Below are 19,633 nucleotides of genomic sequence, written 5' to 3' on the forward strand. Positions count from 1 at the left end.
AGGAGGGCAACACTGCTGCTGTTCAGGGAGATAAAGACTTTAACAGGAGATCCTAGACTGAGGCTTTGATGAGGTTAGCTTTAAGATGCTATGTTCAGGGCATGTCAGGACCATGTATGTAGGGGAAGATGTCCAGTAGGGTTGGAAGGACTTAAAGTTCTGGGTTGCAGGAGAGAATATGGGGCTCGAAATTCAGGTTTAGTCATCCTCAGTGTCCTTTGGTTGTGGATGTCAAGGGAATAGATGGAAGAGTCAGTGAGTAAAAAGAGGTCATGCAAGAGAAGTATCTCTAACATGTAAGGTTTGTGTGAAAAAAGATATGGTAAAGCACCTAGAGCTAGGAGGAGAATCATAAGAACACAAAAGGATTAGAAAAACAGGAAACTTGTGTTGTCCCATAATGTTGCTTAGAAATTAGAACAAAATTGTGACCCCCCCAAAAATCAACCATAATTTTGAATATGCTTATTCAGACTACATAGGAACCACTTGTTCATTTTCTTTGTGAAATAAAGACGTGTGGCCTTAGTACTCATTGGCCTGAATGAATAAATAGAGACTGTGGTTGGTTGAATAAATATGTATTTACGGGGTTGTAAGACTGCTGCTTTGGAAGAACTGAGGAGTGGTGAAGAGAGTAATTTAGAATTGTGGGGGTAGGAGACACAAGGTTTTAAATTAACTATAAAAGCAGACTGGATCTCTACATGAATTCATAGACTAAAATACCTTCTTAGAGGGTCCCAGGTTTACATGCTAAGTAAAATTATAAAGTATTGGAAGGAAACAGGGTGATTTTAAAAATTTGGTGTGGGGAAAATCTAAATGTAACAGAAAGACCATCATTCATTAAGGAAGATATTGGTGGACTTAAATGCAAAAAAAAAAAAAAAAAAAAAAAAGGATCCTAGATACTGTGAATGAAACAGGAACAGCCAGCTAATTTGTAGTGTGTGTAAGAGTGAGGGGTTCAGGAGGCTGAGGTCCTTAGCCAAGGGTTTTTTTTTTTTTTTTTATTTGAGAGAGAGAGACAGTGAGACAGAGCATGAGCGAGGAGAAGGTCAGAGAGCGAAGCAGACTCCCCATGGAGCTGGGAGCCTGATGTGGGACTCGATCCCGGGACTCCAGGATCACGCCCTGAGCCGAAGGCAGTCGTCCAACCAACTGCGCCACCCAGGCGTCCCTAGCCAAGGGTTTTTTGAAGACCTGTCACTGTGAACACCGCATGGAAGGTGTTGTGGTGGGATGGCTTCTAGAGTTGTTAATGAATGTGGGGAGGAATCAGACTATGGCTGATATTGGTAAGGAGGAGTGAGTAGTAGAGTAGACGGGATACACCGGCCTCAGAGTATACAGTATTCACGTAGTATTTGTGAATATTCCTAGAAGTTTTAGTCCTTTGGGAGCTAGAAACAAATCTGAAGGTTTAAAGAAAGTGTGAAAATGGTGGTAGAAACCTGTCCGTGCATTATTGGAAACCATTTTGGTTTGGAACTCTCAAAGCTTTAACTTTTGTTTCTAATGTTTATACACTTCCCTAAGAGCTGTGCAATTTAAACTTGGGGGTCTTCCCCTAACCCAAAGATTCTGTTTATTTATTTGAGAGAGAGAGAGAATGTGACTGGGAGGAAGAGGGACAAGTGGACTCTGCACTGAGCACAGAGCCTGGCACTGGGCTTGATCCCACAACCCTGAGACCATGACTCAACCCGAGTTGAAACCAAGAGTCAGACACTCAACTGACTGAGCCGCCCAGGTGCCCCTAAACTTGGGGTCTTTCAGCTTATGTGCCCAGATCTTCTGCACACTGAGGTGCAAATTTTTTGTCTTTTTGAAATGAACAATCACCACAATGAAGAAGGATTCAAATGTAACCACATTTCTGACTTGAGAAATGTCAAGTTGACATGTCTTGTTGAGAAACAAGAGTAACTCTACATGGGGAGGCTGAGATACAGATTAGAGTTACAATTCCATATATAATCAAACTATAGTGACAAAAAAGTATATGTTGAGCTTGATAGCAAGAGGGAGAAGGTGGATCAAAACTGTGGGAAAGCTGCTTAAGGCAGGACAGACCTAGTGTATATACCTCATTAACTCATTCGACAAGTATTTGTTGTGGATTGCTGTTCTCTGCCGGACACTCCCTAGCAGTAGACAGGGAGGGCTGACCCCTGTCCGGCACGACCCTCCATCTGCATGACTGTCACGGAACACTGTATTTCATTAAATCCCCACAGCAGCCCCTTCTGAGCCCCGTTATTATCCCCATTTTATAGGAGAGGAGATAGAGGCTTTTAGAAAGTCTAAGTAATTTCCCCAAGGTCATGTGGCTATTAAAAACGTTGGAGGAGCCTGCCTTCATATCCATGGCTGCTGGTGGCTGAGCCTGAGCTCTTAAACACTGTGTTCTTCTGAAGCTGGGGGTGTGGGTGGGGGTGGGGGCTTAGTGAATGTTTGCTGTGGCACCTGGTGCTGTACTCTGTTAACCACGTAGGAATCCTCAAGGTAAGTTTCATTGTCGTCGTCTCCGTTTAACCACCGTGTGGTGTGCTCTCCTCGGTGGTTAGGGAGTTTGGCCACAATCTGTGGCAGATTCTGTTCTCTCATCACATGTTCGTGCCGGTTTTATGGAGTGCCCACCGGATGAAGCCGGAGCTTAAACAATTTGGAAAATCCCTTATTTTAACAACGTTGAAAGGCTATATTCTGAACAGGTCCATTGTATTTTAGGCAACAAAAAAACCCCCCAAAACTAAACTAACTTTTATTCACTTTTCCTTTTCTATCTTTCCATATTCCTTTGATTTTTGTAATCAGTATTCTTAAAAATTAAGATTTGTTTTCCCCGTAAAACCCTCCAAACTCTTGAGGTCCACTTTGGACTCCTGTGACTGCCTCTAGTTGAATTTCAGGGGCCAGGTGTTTTATGTTTGGTGTGTGAACTTTTTATTATGCATAGAAATCACATTTACGAATAGGAAAACAGCTTCGCATGTGAAATAGTCTAATGGGACCTTGTCAGTTTGGATCACATAAAATTACGTACTTCTAGGTTAGTCATTAGTATTTTTAAAGGAAATGTGTTAGGGTCCCCCCCTTTTATTTTTACTTCTCCTTCCCTTTTAGTCTGTTATCTTTTTTTTTCTTTCTTTTTTTTTTTTCCCCAAATCAGTATCAGCAATTCTCTTTTAATTAAATTGAATTGGCGCTTCCATTTCTATTGCAGGTGGCATTGTGAGTCCTTTCCTAAAAGGACAAGTATATTATCTGCTCGGTGACTGGGTGTTGCTGTTCACTTGTGCTGTATTGCGAAGGAGGAGGGGAGAATTAAGGTGTAAAATAGAAGTCTTTTTCTAAAGGAGTTAGGGACTAGGTATTAGACAGATTCTTTAATTAAAGACAAGCAAGAAATTATAACAGGGATTAAAAAAAATTCCAATCTATAAATTGGGGTTCTGGTTTAATATTTCATTCTTAAGTGACAAAAATGATTCACTGAGCCATATTTTTTAGGGCCGGTGAAATGCAAGGAGCCAAGGGTTGAACATCTGTTCCTTACAGCTCATACCTTTCTTACCCAGGCTTCTCAGATGATCTAGGGTATCGAATGCAGTGGTGAGTGTTTCTTGTTTGTGTTTTAATTTGCTGCATTTGAAATCTTCTGGCAGAGCCGTGCTAGTTCTACCTTAAAAAAGAAAACACCCCTCTGCTTAAAAGAAATGGTACTTCCTGCTTTCATAAACAGTCATGTGCATAGTTTAGCAAGGCCTGGTGCCTCTGGAGCTTTTCCCTTTATAGCACCATCGAATCCCAGTCCTAACAGAAGTACTGCGAATCTTGTGGCCTCGTTTTGAACAAAAGGGATCAGAGACGAAAAATCTGTTGATATAAAGCTTGAAAGCAAGGGCAGGCAATCTTGGTTGTGAATATTTTCTGATTTTTCCAGAAATCAAGCAGAAGATTGAGCTGCTGATGTCAGTTAACTCTGAGAAGTCGTCCTCTTCAGAAAGGTACAGCTACATCTCTTGCATGAACAATTAATGGTGTAGCATTGCTAAGAAACAACCAGGACGTGTTTTTTTTCCTTGTTAAGTTTGCTGTATAATGTATTGTACTGCATGCTGGTCATTGTGGTGTATTGAAGATGTGTATTTGGGCAGGCTGTTCTGCTTTTACAAAGGGTAATTGATTTTTTAAAAAATAGTGAAACCGAATCAGCTGCAGCATGTAACCATAGCCCAGCAGAGCGCTCGTTCATGTGTGACAGCTGTTGGAGGCTTTAGAAAATAATTTACTTCGCTGCAAAACAAAAATCTTGCTTTCTTTAAGGAAATATTAGTATTAGATTTTCTTCTTGTATTTTGAGGTTGTTGCTACAAAATTACCAACATGATTTGTACCATGTAGGTTAAAAATACTTGGCTTTTGGTTGTCATAAATATTTTCTTATGTGGAAAGGGAGTGCCATTTGTAAATAGCTTAGGAATTGCAAACCCACAGATTAGTCACATTCTGAAAGAGATATGATGCTCCTTCAAGTCTGTGCTAGGAAATGGAACAGTCACTGCATGCAGTAATGGTTCGTGCCTGCAGGTAAGGACAAAATGACTCAGAAGTGTTTTTAAAGCAATTATTTTATCTGTCAGTCAAATGCTTATACCTGTTAAAGGAGGTATTTCCTTAAAATTGCTATTTTACTTAATAAATGGAATTAAGATATTTTTATCTCCAGCCAGAAATGAGGCTATATAGTTGCCCATTTTGATATGTAAATATTGTGTTCACCTCTGTTTGCCAAAATTGTGCATACTACATAATGTTTTAAATTGAGGTTCCTGGGCATACAGCTGATGCTTACCTTTCTCTTGGTTACCTAACAGTTTATACTTTATGTTGGTATTTTGTATTGAAGGTGTGTTGATTTGTCTCTCCGGTGGTTAGTTTTCAGGTTATCTTTTTTGTTCACAGATTTAATATTTAGGAAAATATTATGGAGGCATGATTTAGTAGTTGAGGATGATCGAGGAAAAGCACTGGGGAAAAAATGAGGTGAAGAAGCTACCATGGTAAAATGGGTTTAATTCAAGTACACTAGTGTATGGAAGACGTGAGTTGATGGCAAAATGATGACATTAAATCAATTTATTAGTGTAATTAGGGGAGAGGCTCCTGGCTGTAATTTAGAACATTACAAATAAGATATTAACTGCTTTCTTCAGAAACTGAAAAATAGAAAAATTTATTCACATTTGTGTTTATTTTTATGTAGTTTCTAACTCCTGGTTTGTGGCTAGCCATCCGATTTTGAACACTCTTGTTTGCTGAGATGAAAAACAATCTTGAGTCTTGTGAGTGTTCTGCCAGTAAAATGGTGGTGATGGGAAGGGGAGAGGGTAGCGGTGTAAATAGTGAGCGGTCCGGATGCCAACTGTAGTGTTGGAGTTTGTTACCAGGAAGAGCATTTTCAGTGGGATGGCGGCAGTAATTATGTCAGCTCTTCAGAATAGCATAAATTCTGGGTTGATCAATTGAAGGTTGGACAGAATGGATGAGTCTTAGCGAGAAACACGTTAGGAACGTGTGAGGTTCTGTGGTTAAAATACATTCTTCTAAGGAAAGGCACTAAAATATTTTGGTAATTACATTTATTTATTTTATTATTATTGTTATTTACTATTTTAAAAGTCTTTTTACCTACACTTTTGTAGTTAAATTTGATGGAAAGGGAGGTTGCATGTGGTCATGGTTTCAAAGTTTAGAAATTAGCCACTAGGCTTATGACAGCTTTATACACACTTTTACCAGAGCTTGTTTGTTATGCTTTTGGGGGTGCTTAGACATATATGACCCTTGTGATATGCTGACTTCATGGGTGATAAATATAGTTTATGAGTCAGCCAACACGTTGCAAGGAAGTTGCTTCATTAATGTATATATATATTAAAAAATTGAACTTACACCTTTTTTCTCTTCTTTTCAAAAGGCATATAATAATGAGTAGCCAAACCTTTGTCTTTTCAAAGTGTCTGAAAAAATTTGAGAAACAAGAATATGAAGTTAAAAAAAAAATTCATGGCCTAGTAATGCTATATCGTGCCCATGAATGTAATAGCTTGTAACATCAGGTAACATTACATCACATCCTCCAGTTCCTCGTCCTCCAGTTACTTCAGTTTTTGAAAGTCTTAGTTGTTTGTTTGTATGTTTGTTTTTTAAATTTAGCTGTTTGAGTGTTTAAGTCATGACCTTAAGTCTTAAAGCTATTTGGAATTTACATCTGGTCAGTATTCCTTTTTTTTTTTTTTGGTAAAAATGATGAAGAAAGCCTGTCTTCCTTAAAAGAAGGGAGAAGCTACTTGGTTGCAAGAAACCAAAACTTAACATTTTCCACAATTGATTTTGTTTACTGCAGCATAGAATGATCTGTTGATATTTCAGGCCATCCAGTGGAGAAGCAACATTTCTAAGTATAAAATATAATAAATACAAACAGTGATGTCCTAATAATTCTTCCATCTCATATTTTTAACCTGCTTCATGGGAATTGCTAGTCCTGTGTGACATCTAGTGTTGGTTGAATCAATTCTTGTTCAGACAGTTTTATAAAATGGGAGAAACAAAACAAAAAATAAACCTAATTTACTTTTGTGGACTTAGGATCCTTCATTAAGGAATAAATCTGATTTGAAGCAATATATGGAATTTTGAAGGTTTTTTGGAGCCTAAATAAGAAAATATATTTTCTTAACACAGATCTCAATAAAACTTTGACATTTAAGATTATATTTTTACCTTTAACAGAGTAGTGGGGGTCCATTGAATGTTATTTTGTAGGGGATGCTAGGAGTCCCGTTCAGAACGGCTGACTCATAGGATGAAATCCATTGGGGCGACAAAGTTAAAATTGTTTTTTGGTTTTAAGCTTTGGAGAAAGGGGAAAAATGTTAGCTTTGTTTTTTCAATTAAGGACAGAGAACATTATTGAATGAATTAAACAACAACAAACCACGTGATACCTGATGGATGTCGTTGCCAGTTAAGAGGAACATCTGTCGGTTGCAAGGGGGCCCCTTCTGCAGATTTTAGAAGCAAATCGTAACTACCGGTATCAGCTTTTCAATTGCTGCCTGTTGAATGAGTGAATGTATTCATCTTAAATATGGTAGTGAGAGGATCATTCGAAGGTTACTTCCTTACCTATCCCCATTTAATGAAAAAAAAAAAAAAAAAAGAAAGCTGCGAACGTTTGTTTGATATAAAAACTAGGTTTTCAAGGTTTTGTTTCTTCTTGACTTTTCTTAGCCATAGCACTTCTGGGATTTTGAAATTTATGGGATGGAGTGGGTGGGGAAGAAGAGGAAAAGGAGTAGTAATCATGATAATAGCTAGCAAAAAGGTGGTAATCATTTATTAAACAGTTCCAAATACAAGTTCTAAGTGAGGAGGGAGGAGGAGGAGGGGGATGGAGAGGGAGGGCGGGAGGGAGGGAGCACGCATGCGCACGCTATGCGGAGGCCTCTGACGCATCCTCCCCTGAAGGACCTGAAGTGAGCAGAAGGAACTTTTTGCTCTATTAAAATTTTTGTCCAGCTGTATTGCTAGTTCTTCAGTGAACTCATGAACAGAATCGGACAATTCTTAATCAGTAAAGAAGGGTTGAGCCCAAGGTGCTCAGAGTGAGGATTCCCAGTCTTTACATGCGGACTCCTGGGAGGGTGGGGAGTTTGAGGAGTTTGTGCCTGGCAGGTCCCACGGAGTGGAGCGGGAACCTGCATTCACACAAAGCTTTGCTTCTATCTCTCTTGTGAAATGTAAATGTTGTTGTTGTAATTAATAAAGTTCACAGTCTGTCAGAAGTTTGCATTTTCCCAGATACCAAAAGGATCATTTCATGTGTGCGTGTGTGTGTTAGGTGTTTGACATTTTGGGGGGTTAAAAGGGCTCTTTATACTGTAGAAGACAAGGGCTAGCTGAGGTTATAGTATCCCACAGAGCTAGCACTTAATTGAATTTATAAATTGGTAGCTACCTTCTTCAGGAGAAGAGAGAAAGGAAGAGGGAGAAAGTATAAAAACATTGGCGCTGTGGCCTATGTTCTGCCGATGGAATTGTGAGAAGTGATAGAGATTGTTGTCCCTACCCCAGCATAAGAAGGGCATTTGAAACACACAGAGAACCTGTGCTATTTTTGTGTGTGTATTTTAATTCCTTTTCTTATTTTGGAGCCTCATAAGTGAAAGAGAAAGGGCATATGATAATGATGCGTGGTTACAGAAAGCAAAAAGGGAAGCCTGGAAGAATAAGGGGAAGGGAGGGGGGAATATTTAAAAATCAGGATGGGAGAGATAAGTGAAGGGTATTCGGGGGAAAGGGTCCAGGACTAAGGTGTCTTTTATTTGTTCTTGTGTCAAATGTATTTTCCTCCATGTCTCTGTGGTGAACTAAGAGCTGTCATGGAAGGATAGCCAGATTTTACAAAAAAATTCCCTCTTCCGGGGTGCCTAGCTGGTTCAGTCGCTAGAGCATCTGACTCTTGATCTCAGGGGTTGTAAGTTTGGGTCCCATGTTGGGTGTAGAGATTACTTAAAAACAAAAACAAAAACACGAAAAAAGAGATCTTAAAATTCTCTCTTCATTGTAATTTCTGTCTACCCATTCCAGCTCCCAAGGCGGGGTGGGTAGTTAGTAGTGACTGTCTCTCTCTTTCTCATCGTCACTTCAGCCATAGTCTGAGTTTGCAGGGCAAGTGCATTTGGGACAGACTTTCCCTGAGTGGTGAGAAGAGATGACAGTGTGGTCTCCCTCCATTCAGTCATTGTGCTTGCTTCTGTTTTCATTTAATTTTTACTAATATGTTTATTGAAAGTATATATGGGAAAGTGCACAGATCATAGATCATTATGAAATCCAATTATTGGGTTTTCTTTCTTTTGTAGTTTATGTTTTATGAGTTGTATCTAAGAAATCTTTGCCAAGCCCAAGGTCATTAAGATTTTCTGCTAGGTTTACTTAATAAAAGTTTTTGGCTCTTAGTAGTAAGGTAAAGATGAAGGTATTTCCAGATAGGACTGTTCATTTGGGTCCGTTTTTGAGCATCATCTATAACTAGAAACCCTTTGTACACACTTTTGGTCTGTCTTCTTCCCCCACCCCCATTACCTGTGAGATGCCATTGTGTTTTGTGCTTAGCGGGAGTTGGCTGGGTCTCGTTGCTGGGCAGAAGTCACTGTTTGAATGTGCCCCACTGTATTTATCTATTCCGCTGTTGATGAGCATGTGGGATGTTTGCAGCTTGTTAGGAACACTGCTGCTCTGAGCATTTGTATACATACCCTTTGGGGAGTGGACCAGTGCATTTCTGTTTTGTGTGCACCCAGGAGCGTAATTGCTAAGTGTTAGCGATATTGCCACTTTTCCAGAGCGAGTGTGCCAGTCTGCACTCGCCCTAGCTGTTCCAGCTGTTCTCCAGGTCCTGGTGAGGCTGATACTGTATACATCCTTTTTCTCTGTCTTCCCAGTTCTTTTCCCTTCCCCTTTTCTTTCTCTGTCAGAATTCTGATAGGTGTGCGGGTGTGACCAACAGTTTGAGCCTTTGGGAGGAGAATTAGATAGAGATAAGGGACTTTCTGCGTACCAGCTTTCGTGAAGGAAATTAGAAGTTTAGACCAAATGGGAATCATAAGGTGTAGTTATCTGAGGTACTGCTCTCCCACTGACTGATTCTGATCTTTATACTGGGCCCTGGAGGCCACAGGTGTTACCATTAGTTTTCAGACTTGGTCTCAGTAGCAGAATTACTTCTTCATTTAAACCTTATTAGAGGCCTATCACAGAAAACATAAAAGCCCTGGGTGAGAACTGGGGAAGTAATCAGGGCCTCAGTTCTTGGTACTCAGCCACCATCACCACCCCCCTGGCCCTGAGAACCCCTCGGTAGACCTCTGGTAGGCCACCTTGGGTCTGACCAAGAAATGAGAACATTTTTGATATGTTTTTATTTTATATTACATTTTTTATAATGTTAAATTTGTATAGTTGTTACATTTTATATCATAGTCTCTTAAATTTCTGTATCATACACCTAAATAAAAGTATACTATTGTCTTTTAATGTCTGTTTAAAAAAAAAAAAGGACAATTATCACAATTATCTGCGCTTCCTTCCTGTTAGTCATTATTTATGTGGTCTAGATGCAGTAATTTCTGGATTATTGTGTTTATTATCAATTTAAACTTTCTGCTTCCTGGTGCCTCTCTGCAGGGCTACCATGTTAGAGCCAGCACAGCCTTCCCGAGCTTGGATCTGCTTAGGCAGGGCCCTCTGCTTTAGATACCCCTCAGCTCTCTCCCCACTGTCCTTGGCAGAGAGAACTCCATACCTGAGCCATTGAGGCCGACCTCAGGCTCCCTGACTGCACTCCTTTCCTTCTTGCTTTAGTCTTATGCTGCTCCTATCCCTCCCATCTTAAGGAAGTCCTGCTGAGGTCTGATTACACCTGTTGTAAGCCCTTGTAGAACTGTGTACCTCTTCTTTCTAACATTTGTCACAGCTGCTGTTTGAAAGAGGGAAGTATCAGTGACATTTGGTCTCCTTATTAGTTTACTTAGTATTAGCCCCAGCTGAAGAACTTAAATAGAGAAGTATTTTCATTGTGGAATGTTTTTATTTTATATCATCAGTTGTGGCTTACAATTTGGGAACTTTTGGGGAAGACTTTTTTGGTATAGGGCATCATTTTATGATGTTGGCTTAGAATAATTGAGTATAGCCATATATAGTCATAAATGGTTATATGTATTCTCACATATAGTCAGTTCTAGTAATCTAATTTAACTCAGAGTAGCAAGTTTATGCATCTTAGGTTTTTCTGTCACCATAAAAATGCAGTTTGTTATTATAGATATTTTTTATATTTGTTATACTATAAAATGGAAATTAAAGTAAATCTGAACACTTTCCATCTCCTTGCCAAAGTGGTAACATCAAACGATAGCCATTTCTTCCCCAGATGTCAGTGTTTTGTATATCACCTTGGTGCTATTTGTCTTGGTTGTACTTCATCCTTTGCTGTTATTTACTTAATAACATGTCTTTTGCTTGTTTTTAGTTGTGATAAAATGTATGTAACATAGATTTTTTTAAAAAAGATTTTATTTATTTATTTGACAGAGAGATGACAAGCAGGCAGAGAGGCATACGGAGAGAGAGAGGAGGAAGCAGGCTCCCCGCTGAGCAGAGAGCCCGATGCGGGGCTCCATCCCAGGACCCTGGAATCACAACCAGAGCCGAAGGCAGAGGCTTAACCCACTGAGCTGCCCAGGCGCCCCTGTAACATAGATTTTTATAATACTTTCTTAAGGTTAATTTTCTTTAAAAAGAAATCTTTGTATTCCTACGAGAATTTTAAAAAACAATTTCTATTAAGTCCTGTCTCGATTCTCTTCTCTGGTAAAGGTTTTAGGCCTGGCCATATGTTCCCTCTGTTTACAAGGGAAATTAAACTGGCAAGTGTCAGAAAGGAGTTTAAATATGTGTTAGCCAAAGTGAGACATGCTCTCCGATAGACTCAGGTAGCCTGAAAAGTCAGGAAAAGAATAACTCTCTCAGTATGTGATTCATTGTAATTCAGTACCAGGTCCCAAGTGTTACCTGTCACCGTTTTGTGTACCCACAGTAGCACTTTCTCTGTGCTCTGGGAACTGCCCTCTTCCCCACCAAATGGCAAAGCAGGGAAATTTTGCACACATGTGAACAGCTGGTGTCAGAGCAACAACGACAACAATAAGATATAACTCTAGCTCTCGTAAGCATATTGCAGATTCCCTTGGGAGCAGAATTCTCCCGGCTACTGGCTGGAAGAAATTAAAGACTAATTTTAGTGTACATTACATGTGTCCTTCATCCATCATCTGTCCATCCATCCGGCATTTCTCAGCAGCTGCTGTGCACTAGCCAGTCAGTGATTTGGAAATCTGGGAGCGGCAAAGGCAGCATGAAAGCATAGGCTCTTGACAGAAGAGGGCTTGGTGTGTGTCTTACCCCTGGCCTAACTCGGTCAGTGTTTTGGGCATGTGGTGTGCTGAGCACTGTTTCAGGGACCGCTCCAGGGGGAGGCTCTTGGCACTTTTTTGAAAAGACCACAAATAGCCAGTAATTGCACTTTGGGTGAACGTACATAAAGGCTAGGGGTGAGGTGAAGGGGTTATAGACATTTGCCTACCCACGGCAACTGTGAGTGAGTGAGGAGGGCAGGTGCAGCCTCCACAAAACTGGAGACCACAGTCCCATCTAGAGATGTGGCTGCTGTTACACTTCAGTTAAAAAAGAAAAAAGAGGAAGGGGAGGGAGAATTGGGGAGAAGGAGCACAGAGAACTCAACACCCTTTCCTGTGCTTCTTCAAAGGCAAAAATAAAACCAAAATGGTCTTTGTGAATTTCTCTGCACCTTTATGATACCAAAGCTATTGGAAATAAACAGAATGATTTGCAATGTGAGAGTACTAAATTTGTTATAGTTTATACAGTGTAAGGAAGGAATATGATGCAGACATTAAACTGTGTTATAGAAGACTTAATAATGCAAAAATATTATTAAAAGACATTATAAAAAAGAGAGTAGGAAGGATGGAAAACAGGTGGCAAAAAAGTTTTTAAAGATGCTCTGGCTTCTGTAAACCCAGAGTTTATAATATAAGGGTGTGTGTGTGGGTGTGTGCACGCGTGTGTGTACGAATGAGCCTATACACACAAATATATGGTATGCAAAGACACACTGTCTGATTCTGCAGTGGTTGGTGGTGTTACACGTCTGTCCTTTTGATCTGTTGGTATGTAATACAGTTTTTCTTTTTTTTAAGATTTTATTTATTTACTTGATAGAGATCACAATAGGCAGAGAGGCAGGCAGAAAGAGAGAGAGAGGAGGAAGCAGGCTCCCTGCTGAGCAGAGAGCCTGATGTGGGCTCGATCCCAGGGCCCCGGGATCATGACCTGAGCCAAAGGCAGAGGCTTTAACCCACTGAGCCACCCAGGCGTCCTGTAATGCAGTTTTTATAATGACATGTGTTTTTGACATCAAGTGTTTATAAAGAACCCGTGTCCTTCCAAAATAAATAAGTAAATAAAGAAGTGGCTGCTGATCCACTCTTGCTGGCTGCTGACATGTTGAAATACAAGCCAAGCTGTGCTGCCTTTTGTGGTTTTTAGGAGAAGTTGAGAATTCATTTTTTTTAAATGGCAGATCTCTCATTTTTAATTTATTTTTAATTTTTTATTTATTTTTTTTTAAAAAGATTTTATTTATTTATTTGATAGAGATCACAAGCAGGCAGAGAGGCAGGCAGAGAGAGAGAGGAAGAAGCAGACTCCCTGCTGAGCAGAGAGCCCGATGCGGGACTCGATCCCAGGACCCTGAGATCATGACCTGAGCCGAAGGCAGCGGCTTAACCCACTGAGCCACCCAGGCGACCCTTTAATTTATTTTTTAAAGACGTTATTTTTAAGTAATCTCTACACCCATTGTGGGGCTTAAACCTACAAACCTGAGATCAAGAGTTGCTCACTCCACTTAGCCACCCAGGCGCCCCCAGAGCTCTCACTTAAATCATGATCCAAGTTAAAAAACAAAACTTGTACCAGCCTTAAAAGAAAAGAGTATCTGCTGTCTGAATTCAACTCATGGTAAACTGTGCTGGAGCACGTTGATTTACAGTCTGGGGACCGCAAACCTGTGCGGATTTACAGTAAAGGATTTTCAAGTCCTGTAAGTACTGTAAGCATTATCTGTCTATGGGAGGCACACAAGTCCAACTATTGTTTTACTAAGAAGTGTGTCTCTAGGTTTTTCTGATGGTGATCACTGCTCTAATAACTGTGTACTAAGGTACCAAAATTCAAGAAGATCTCAACTGTTTGAAGTAGGAAGGGCCCCTGAAAGAACTTAAACTTCAGTAAGTTAACCTGAAAATTACAGAGGTACAGCAATATCCTGTTTGTGCAACTGTCACCTCCTTTTCTCCTTCCTCCTTTTCTCCTTCCCCCTTTCCCTTATTTTTCCATCTTTCTTTTCCCCCTTCACCCACACTCGTCCCACAAAAAAAGATTTTTGAGGCTAGTTAGAAGAATATCTACAATGCAATAGAGAAAGGGCCCGAGAAAGTGCAGGTCAGGGTAGAAGGTTGTGATGGTGGATAGTCAGAAGCAGCCCCCTCCCCACCCCCGCCCCAGATGCGTGGCATTGCTATGCACCTGCTCATGGTGACTGGCATATTTGGCGTTAAAGTCTCCTGACAACCATGCATTACAAAAAAGTAATGTTGCTCTTACTTATAAGGAGAAAATATACTAGTTTCGACAGGAGAACTAAACCTTTTCTTTAACTTAATTATGATTAGTATTTATATATATATATATATATATTTTTTTTTTAAAAGATTTTATTTATTTGGGTGAGAGAGGGAGAGAGTGTGTGCATGTACAGGAGCAGGGAAGAGGGGCAGGGGTGAGGGAGAAGCAGCCTTCCATCTGAGCAGGGAGCCTGACATGGGGCCCAATCCCAGGACCCTGGGATCATGACCTGAGCCGAAGGCAGATGCTTAACCGACTGAGCCAGCCAGGTGCCCCTTACTGTCTTTTTCATATATCTCCAGTTTATTCATTTTAGAAAATTGAGATAAAAGGGACACAAAAAGCACCATGCTTTTATCACTAAAGGTCAGTCACCATTATTAATTTTTTGAAGTTAATATTTTGTTTTACTGTAAGTACATCAAGCAGACATGCTTTAACAGGATCACCACCATCAGAAAGAAAACCCAGTATCATACTGACAAATTACTTTGGAATTGGCTTTTTATCTCATGCAGCCTTTCTTGTGTTATTAAGTAAATCTTCTGTAGCATCATTTTTTTATGGTCTCATTTTTAAAGGCTGCATAAGACTGAATCTGTGATAGGGATGGGCATATTGTGATTGTATTTATGGAGTCTGGGTGGTCTTAGAGGTGGAATGGCTTGCAAAGCCAGCTTGTAAAGGGTCTTGGGCAGGAGTGTTACATTGCTCCCCAAAGATAGGGCTTTCCACTCTCACTGGCAGCCGTACACTGGTATCTGGGAGTCTCATGGCCATGTGTTGGTGGCGGACCGTGTGCTAGTCACTGCTGACCTGTACCAGTCCTGCTCCCGAGCTCTTCTCTCCGGGGAAGCCAGCTGCTTCTGTGATGCCTTCAGTGTTGCTCTGGGTGTGCATACGCGAGAGCAGAGTCCATGAAACCAACTTTAACAGACTGTAAGACACAGTAGATTCTTGTATTCATCCGCATTTATGAAACGCTGAAGTGATATTGAGTGCCTTTGTTAATGAATCTTAATCTTGTAAGAAATTTTAGGAAGTTATATGATAGAAGCTTCTCACCCGATACAGATGACAGAACGTTTAACACCAATGATAGGCTTTCCTTTTAAAAAAATTTTTTTAAAGGTGTGTAGTAATTAAGATCCTCTAACCCTCCTTGTGGGGGTTGTGAACTAGGGCCTTGTTGTGTTTAGTAAGTATTCACTGACTTTATTGTAAAAATTAATCACCTTTTTAGTCAAGATCTATTTTTGGCAAACTGCATTTTTCCTGCTATAATTTTGAGTTTTGGAGGGGAGAGCCCAGCAGTGTGTGTGTGTGTGTGTGTGTTTCTGTTGGGAGGCTGAAATGTGAAGTTGCAGTCCTCACGTTGGCCTTGTAGTCTGGGGAGAGAGCATGTGAGAACTCAGAGTGAATTGAAACATTGTGGTACCATTTGGGAACTCCAGATAATTCTGTAGGGCTGGGAAAGGGTGTAGGAAAGGTAGGGACAACAAATCAGAGAGATACTGTGCCCTGGCAGCAAGGATTCTTCTGTGCAGTGGTAAGGATTTTGGATTTTATTTTATTTTTTAAAAAGATTTTATTTATTTAGAGTACATGAACAGGGGAAGAGGGAGAGAGAGAAAGAGAGAGTCTCAAGCAGGCTTCATGTCCAGCTTGGAGCCTGACGTGGGGCTGCATCTCACGAACCTGAGATCAAAACCTGAGCCAAACCCGATTTGGATGCTCAACCAGCTGAGCTCCCCAGGCACCCAGGCTTTTGGATTATAATGCTGAAGTTTACCAAGAGCCATTGACAGGTTTAGCAAGGGAAATGTTCCGCCCATGTGTAGAATTTACACATGTGCCTGTGAGATTAAAGTCCAGTCTCAGACTTTTTAAGAAAGTCTTAAGAAATATATTTCCCCTCTAGGATTGAATCAGAGGTTGCAAGATGTGTTGTAGAGTTGGTGACAAAATGTTACCATGCATTTGCTTGGGGAAGGGGTGGTAGTGTTATGGCAGTATTTACCTTGATGCTGTGATTAGTAAATATTGAAGTGGATTACCACAAGAGCTTGTGGAGTTGTTTCTCTTCAAGATTTTTTTTTAAAAAAAGATTTTATTTATTTATTTGGCAGAGAGAGAGATCACAGGCAGGCAGAGAGAGAGAGAGGAGGAAGCAGGCTTCCCGCTGAGCAGAGAGCCCGAATCGGCGCTCGCTCCCAGAACCCTGAGATCATGACCTGAGCCGAAGGCAGAGGCTTAACCCACTGAGCCACACAGGCGCCCCTCTCTTCAAGATTTTTAAAAGAGATTGGTTCTGGGGCGCCTGGATGGCTCAGTGGGTAAAGCCTCTGCCTTCCGGTCGGGTCATGATCCCAGAGTCCTGGGATTGAGCCCTGCATTGGGCTCTTTGCTCAGTCGGGAGCCTGCTTCCTCCTCTCTCTCTCTCTCTGCCTGCTTGTGATCTCCGTCAAATAAATAAATAAAATCTTAAAAAAAAAAAAAAGAAGAAGAAGAAGAAGAGAGACTGGTTCCTTATTTGTTTAGATGGATAGGGTTGTCCTGAGGACAGGTGGTTGGCCTGTCAAACCTTAAGTATTTTTTTCTTTGTTATATATGGTTAGTCATGATTACAGAATTTTTGTGGTTAATAATTTGTTGCTTTTTTTTCTGAGCTTTTGTAGTTGAAAGGAGAGGATATCGATTATGGATTTATTGCTGTGGTGGTGTCTTTGATCCTTCTAAGGTTTCCGCGTAGATGAAAGTGTTTATTTCGAAGCAGACAAATGGGCAAGTTGTGTTTGGGCATGCGGAGCTGTGCAGTGTCCCGCCGGTGCTCGCTGGGTCCCTCCGCTACCGTTGCTCCTGCGCGGCTTCTGCTCTCGCTGCCCACGGGGCCGTTGTGTTCCCGGCGCTAGCCTAGGCCCGGCGTGGCAGTCTGACGGCTCCTGGAGAAGAACACAGTTGTTACCCTGCTTCTCTCGGAGGGGCTATCAAATATTTAACAGGTAGTGACAGAAATGGAACTGCTTATCTGTGGCCACCCTTCTGGTAGTTGAAAGCAGTCAGTTCACGGAGAGCATTAAAGGCCTTCTGATTCTTAGGACTAGGTGTTACAAGGGAGCTGTTTGTAGTGATACTTTATATAAATGCAAATTGAGCATTTTCCATGCAATTTTTTTACATTTAATGTTTTGAAGTAGATGTACTAAAGTTAACTTTTTCTAAAAATAAGGCTCTGTCTACTTACCTCCTATGATTTGATCATTTTTGTGGTTCTGAACTTAAGAATTTCCACCAAGAGTTCAGTGGCATCACACCATACCTGTGCGTGAGGTAAATCCTGTCTCTCTCTGCATGTGGAATTACCGGGTGGTGACTGACATTGTGTCCCCTGTGAGTCCGGCGCAGCCAGCCTTTCACCCAGGGGTCAACGCATTAGTGTTCCTTTGTATTGTTTGTTACGTGTGAGGGCATGTGGTACAAAATGGTGTGTTTTGGGACATTAGAGTAACATGTAGCTCAGCAACGTGGTCATGCTTTGAGAGACACATGGACAACAGGAGCTCATGTGAAGAAATCAAAGATTCACACATCTTATCGCCTGTCATTCTACTTCCTACACTTACTGAAAGGAAATGTTAGGAGGAATCACATTTCCAAAGTTGTCATTTTCTTATTTTTATTTTATTTTTATTTTTTTATTTTTTTAAAGATTTTATTTATTTATTTGACAGAGAGAAATCACAAGTAGATGGAGAGGCAGGCAGAGAGAGAGAGGGAAGCAGGCTCCCTGCTGAGCAGAGAGCCCGATGCGGGACTCGATCCCAGGACCCCGAGATCATGACCTGAGCCGAAGGCAGCGGCTTAACCCACTGAGCCACCCAGGCGCCCCTCATTTTCTTATTTTTAAAGTAGGTTCCACACCCAACATGGGGCTTGAACTTAATGACCCTGGGATCAAGAGTCCCATGTTCTCCCAACTGAGCTAGCCAGGTGCCCCTAAAATTGTCATTTCTCCTCTAACTTAAACACAGTTGAGGTGGTAGAATGTAAAAGTTCATTTATGAATGATGCAACTCAGTTATAATGATGCATTTTTATTAACTAATCAACAGCATTTCACTAGTCCTTTTGCCCTGGCATACGTAGATGAATAGAATGAGAAAAAAATCACAGCAAGGAAGAGCTTGGAGATCCAGTGATTCCTCCACACTTGTCTTCTGAATGAGGAAGACTGATGACCCACATGGTGAAGTGATTCCTCTAAGCTTCCACAATGGATTCTTTTTTTTTTTTCTTAAAGATTTATTTTTAATTTTAAAAGTTTTTTTAGAGAGAGAGAGAGTAAGTGAGTGGAGAGGGGGAGAAGGAGAAAGAATCTGAACAGACTCCACGCTGAGTACAGAGCCTGCCACGGGGCTCAGTCTTACAACCTCGAGATCATGACTGAGCTGAAACCAAAAGTAGGACGTGCCCCTAGATTCTTGTAACCCATAACTTTTAGTACTTTAAGTTTAGAGTCTTGGAACATTGTACAAAGAAATTGGTCTGATGGTTTCCTTTTTCTTTAAGAAAAGCAGGAGTGGTGATTTTAAATTATACGAGGACTGTTCTTCTAGCTCTGGTCTAGCCAGAGAATGGAAGAAATAACTAGTGCTTTGTTTTTTTGTGTGTGTTTCTTTTAAGATTTTATTTATTTATTTGACAGACAGAGATTACAAGTAGGCAGAGAGGCAGTCAGAGAGAGAGAGGGGGAAGCAGGCTCCCTGCTGAGCGGAGAGCATGATGTGGGGCTCCATCCCAGGACCCTGAGGTCATGACCTGAGCTGAAGGCAGAGGCTTCAACCCACTGAGCTACCCAGGCGCCCCACTAGTGTTTGGTTTTATAGTGCTTTCCCTGTTCACTGTTAGTTTCATTCTTTAAACAGTTCTCTAGAAGTACAGTGTGGTTAGGTGAGAAAACCAGTGTGTTTATATATGATGATGTCATGCTCGGATGGTGGTTCGGGTTGTGCACAGCCCCAGTCTCTGCAGGTATGCGGAACGACCAGGATTTCGAGGGTTTCCATGTACAGGGTGTCTTCAGTCAGGTTGCGTGCATTTAATAAGCACATGCACTCCTCACATGTTCCTCCAGCAGCATCAGTGTACAAGCACCAATAAGGCAGTGCGACTCGGGCTGCCAGCCGTGGCCATGGAACAAAGCAAAGGTAAGGGACACACGTGGACAGAAGTCACACTTCTGCTGTCATCTTCCCTTTATCACCCATCCTGGCCCGACAGG

At 41.1% G+C, this 19,633-nt stretch overlaps 1 protein-coding gene across 3 annotated transcripts in view; it reads left to right on the top strand.

Moving 5' to 3' along the window:
- The first annotated feature begins 3,744 nt into the window (after nucleotides 1–3,744).
- The window catches only part of SRPK2 (SRSF protein kinase 2), a 146,045-nt gene continuing 130,156 nt past the window's right edge, over nucleotides 3,745–19,633 (top strand). For all 3 annotated transcript variants that reach the window (XM_044245844.1, XM_044245845.1, XM_044245846.1), the window contains exon 1: nucleotides 3,745–4,016. In XM_044245844.1, coding sequence (XP_044101779.1) covers nucleotides 3,979–4,016 — 38 coding nt within the window. In that variant the 5' untranslated portion in view covers nucleotides 3,745–3,978. The remainder of the gene's footprint in view (nucleotides 4,017–19,633) is intronic.

The sequence above is a fragment of the Neovison vison genome, chromosome 4 (genome assembly GCF_020171115.1).
Source record: "Neovison vison isolate M4711 chromosome 4, ASM_NN_V1, whole genome shotgun sequence".
Lineage (NCBI taxonomy): Eukaryota > Metazoa > Chordata > Mammalia > Carnivora > Mustelidae > Neogale > Neogale vison.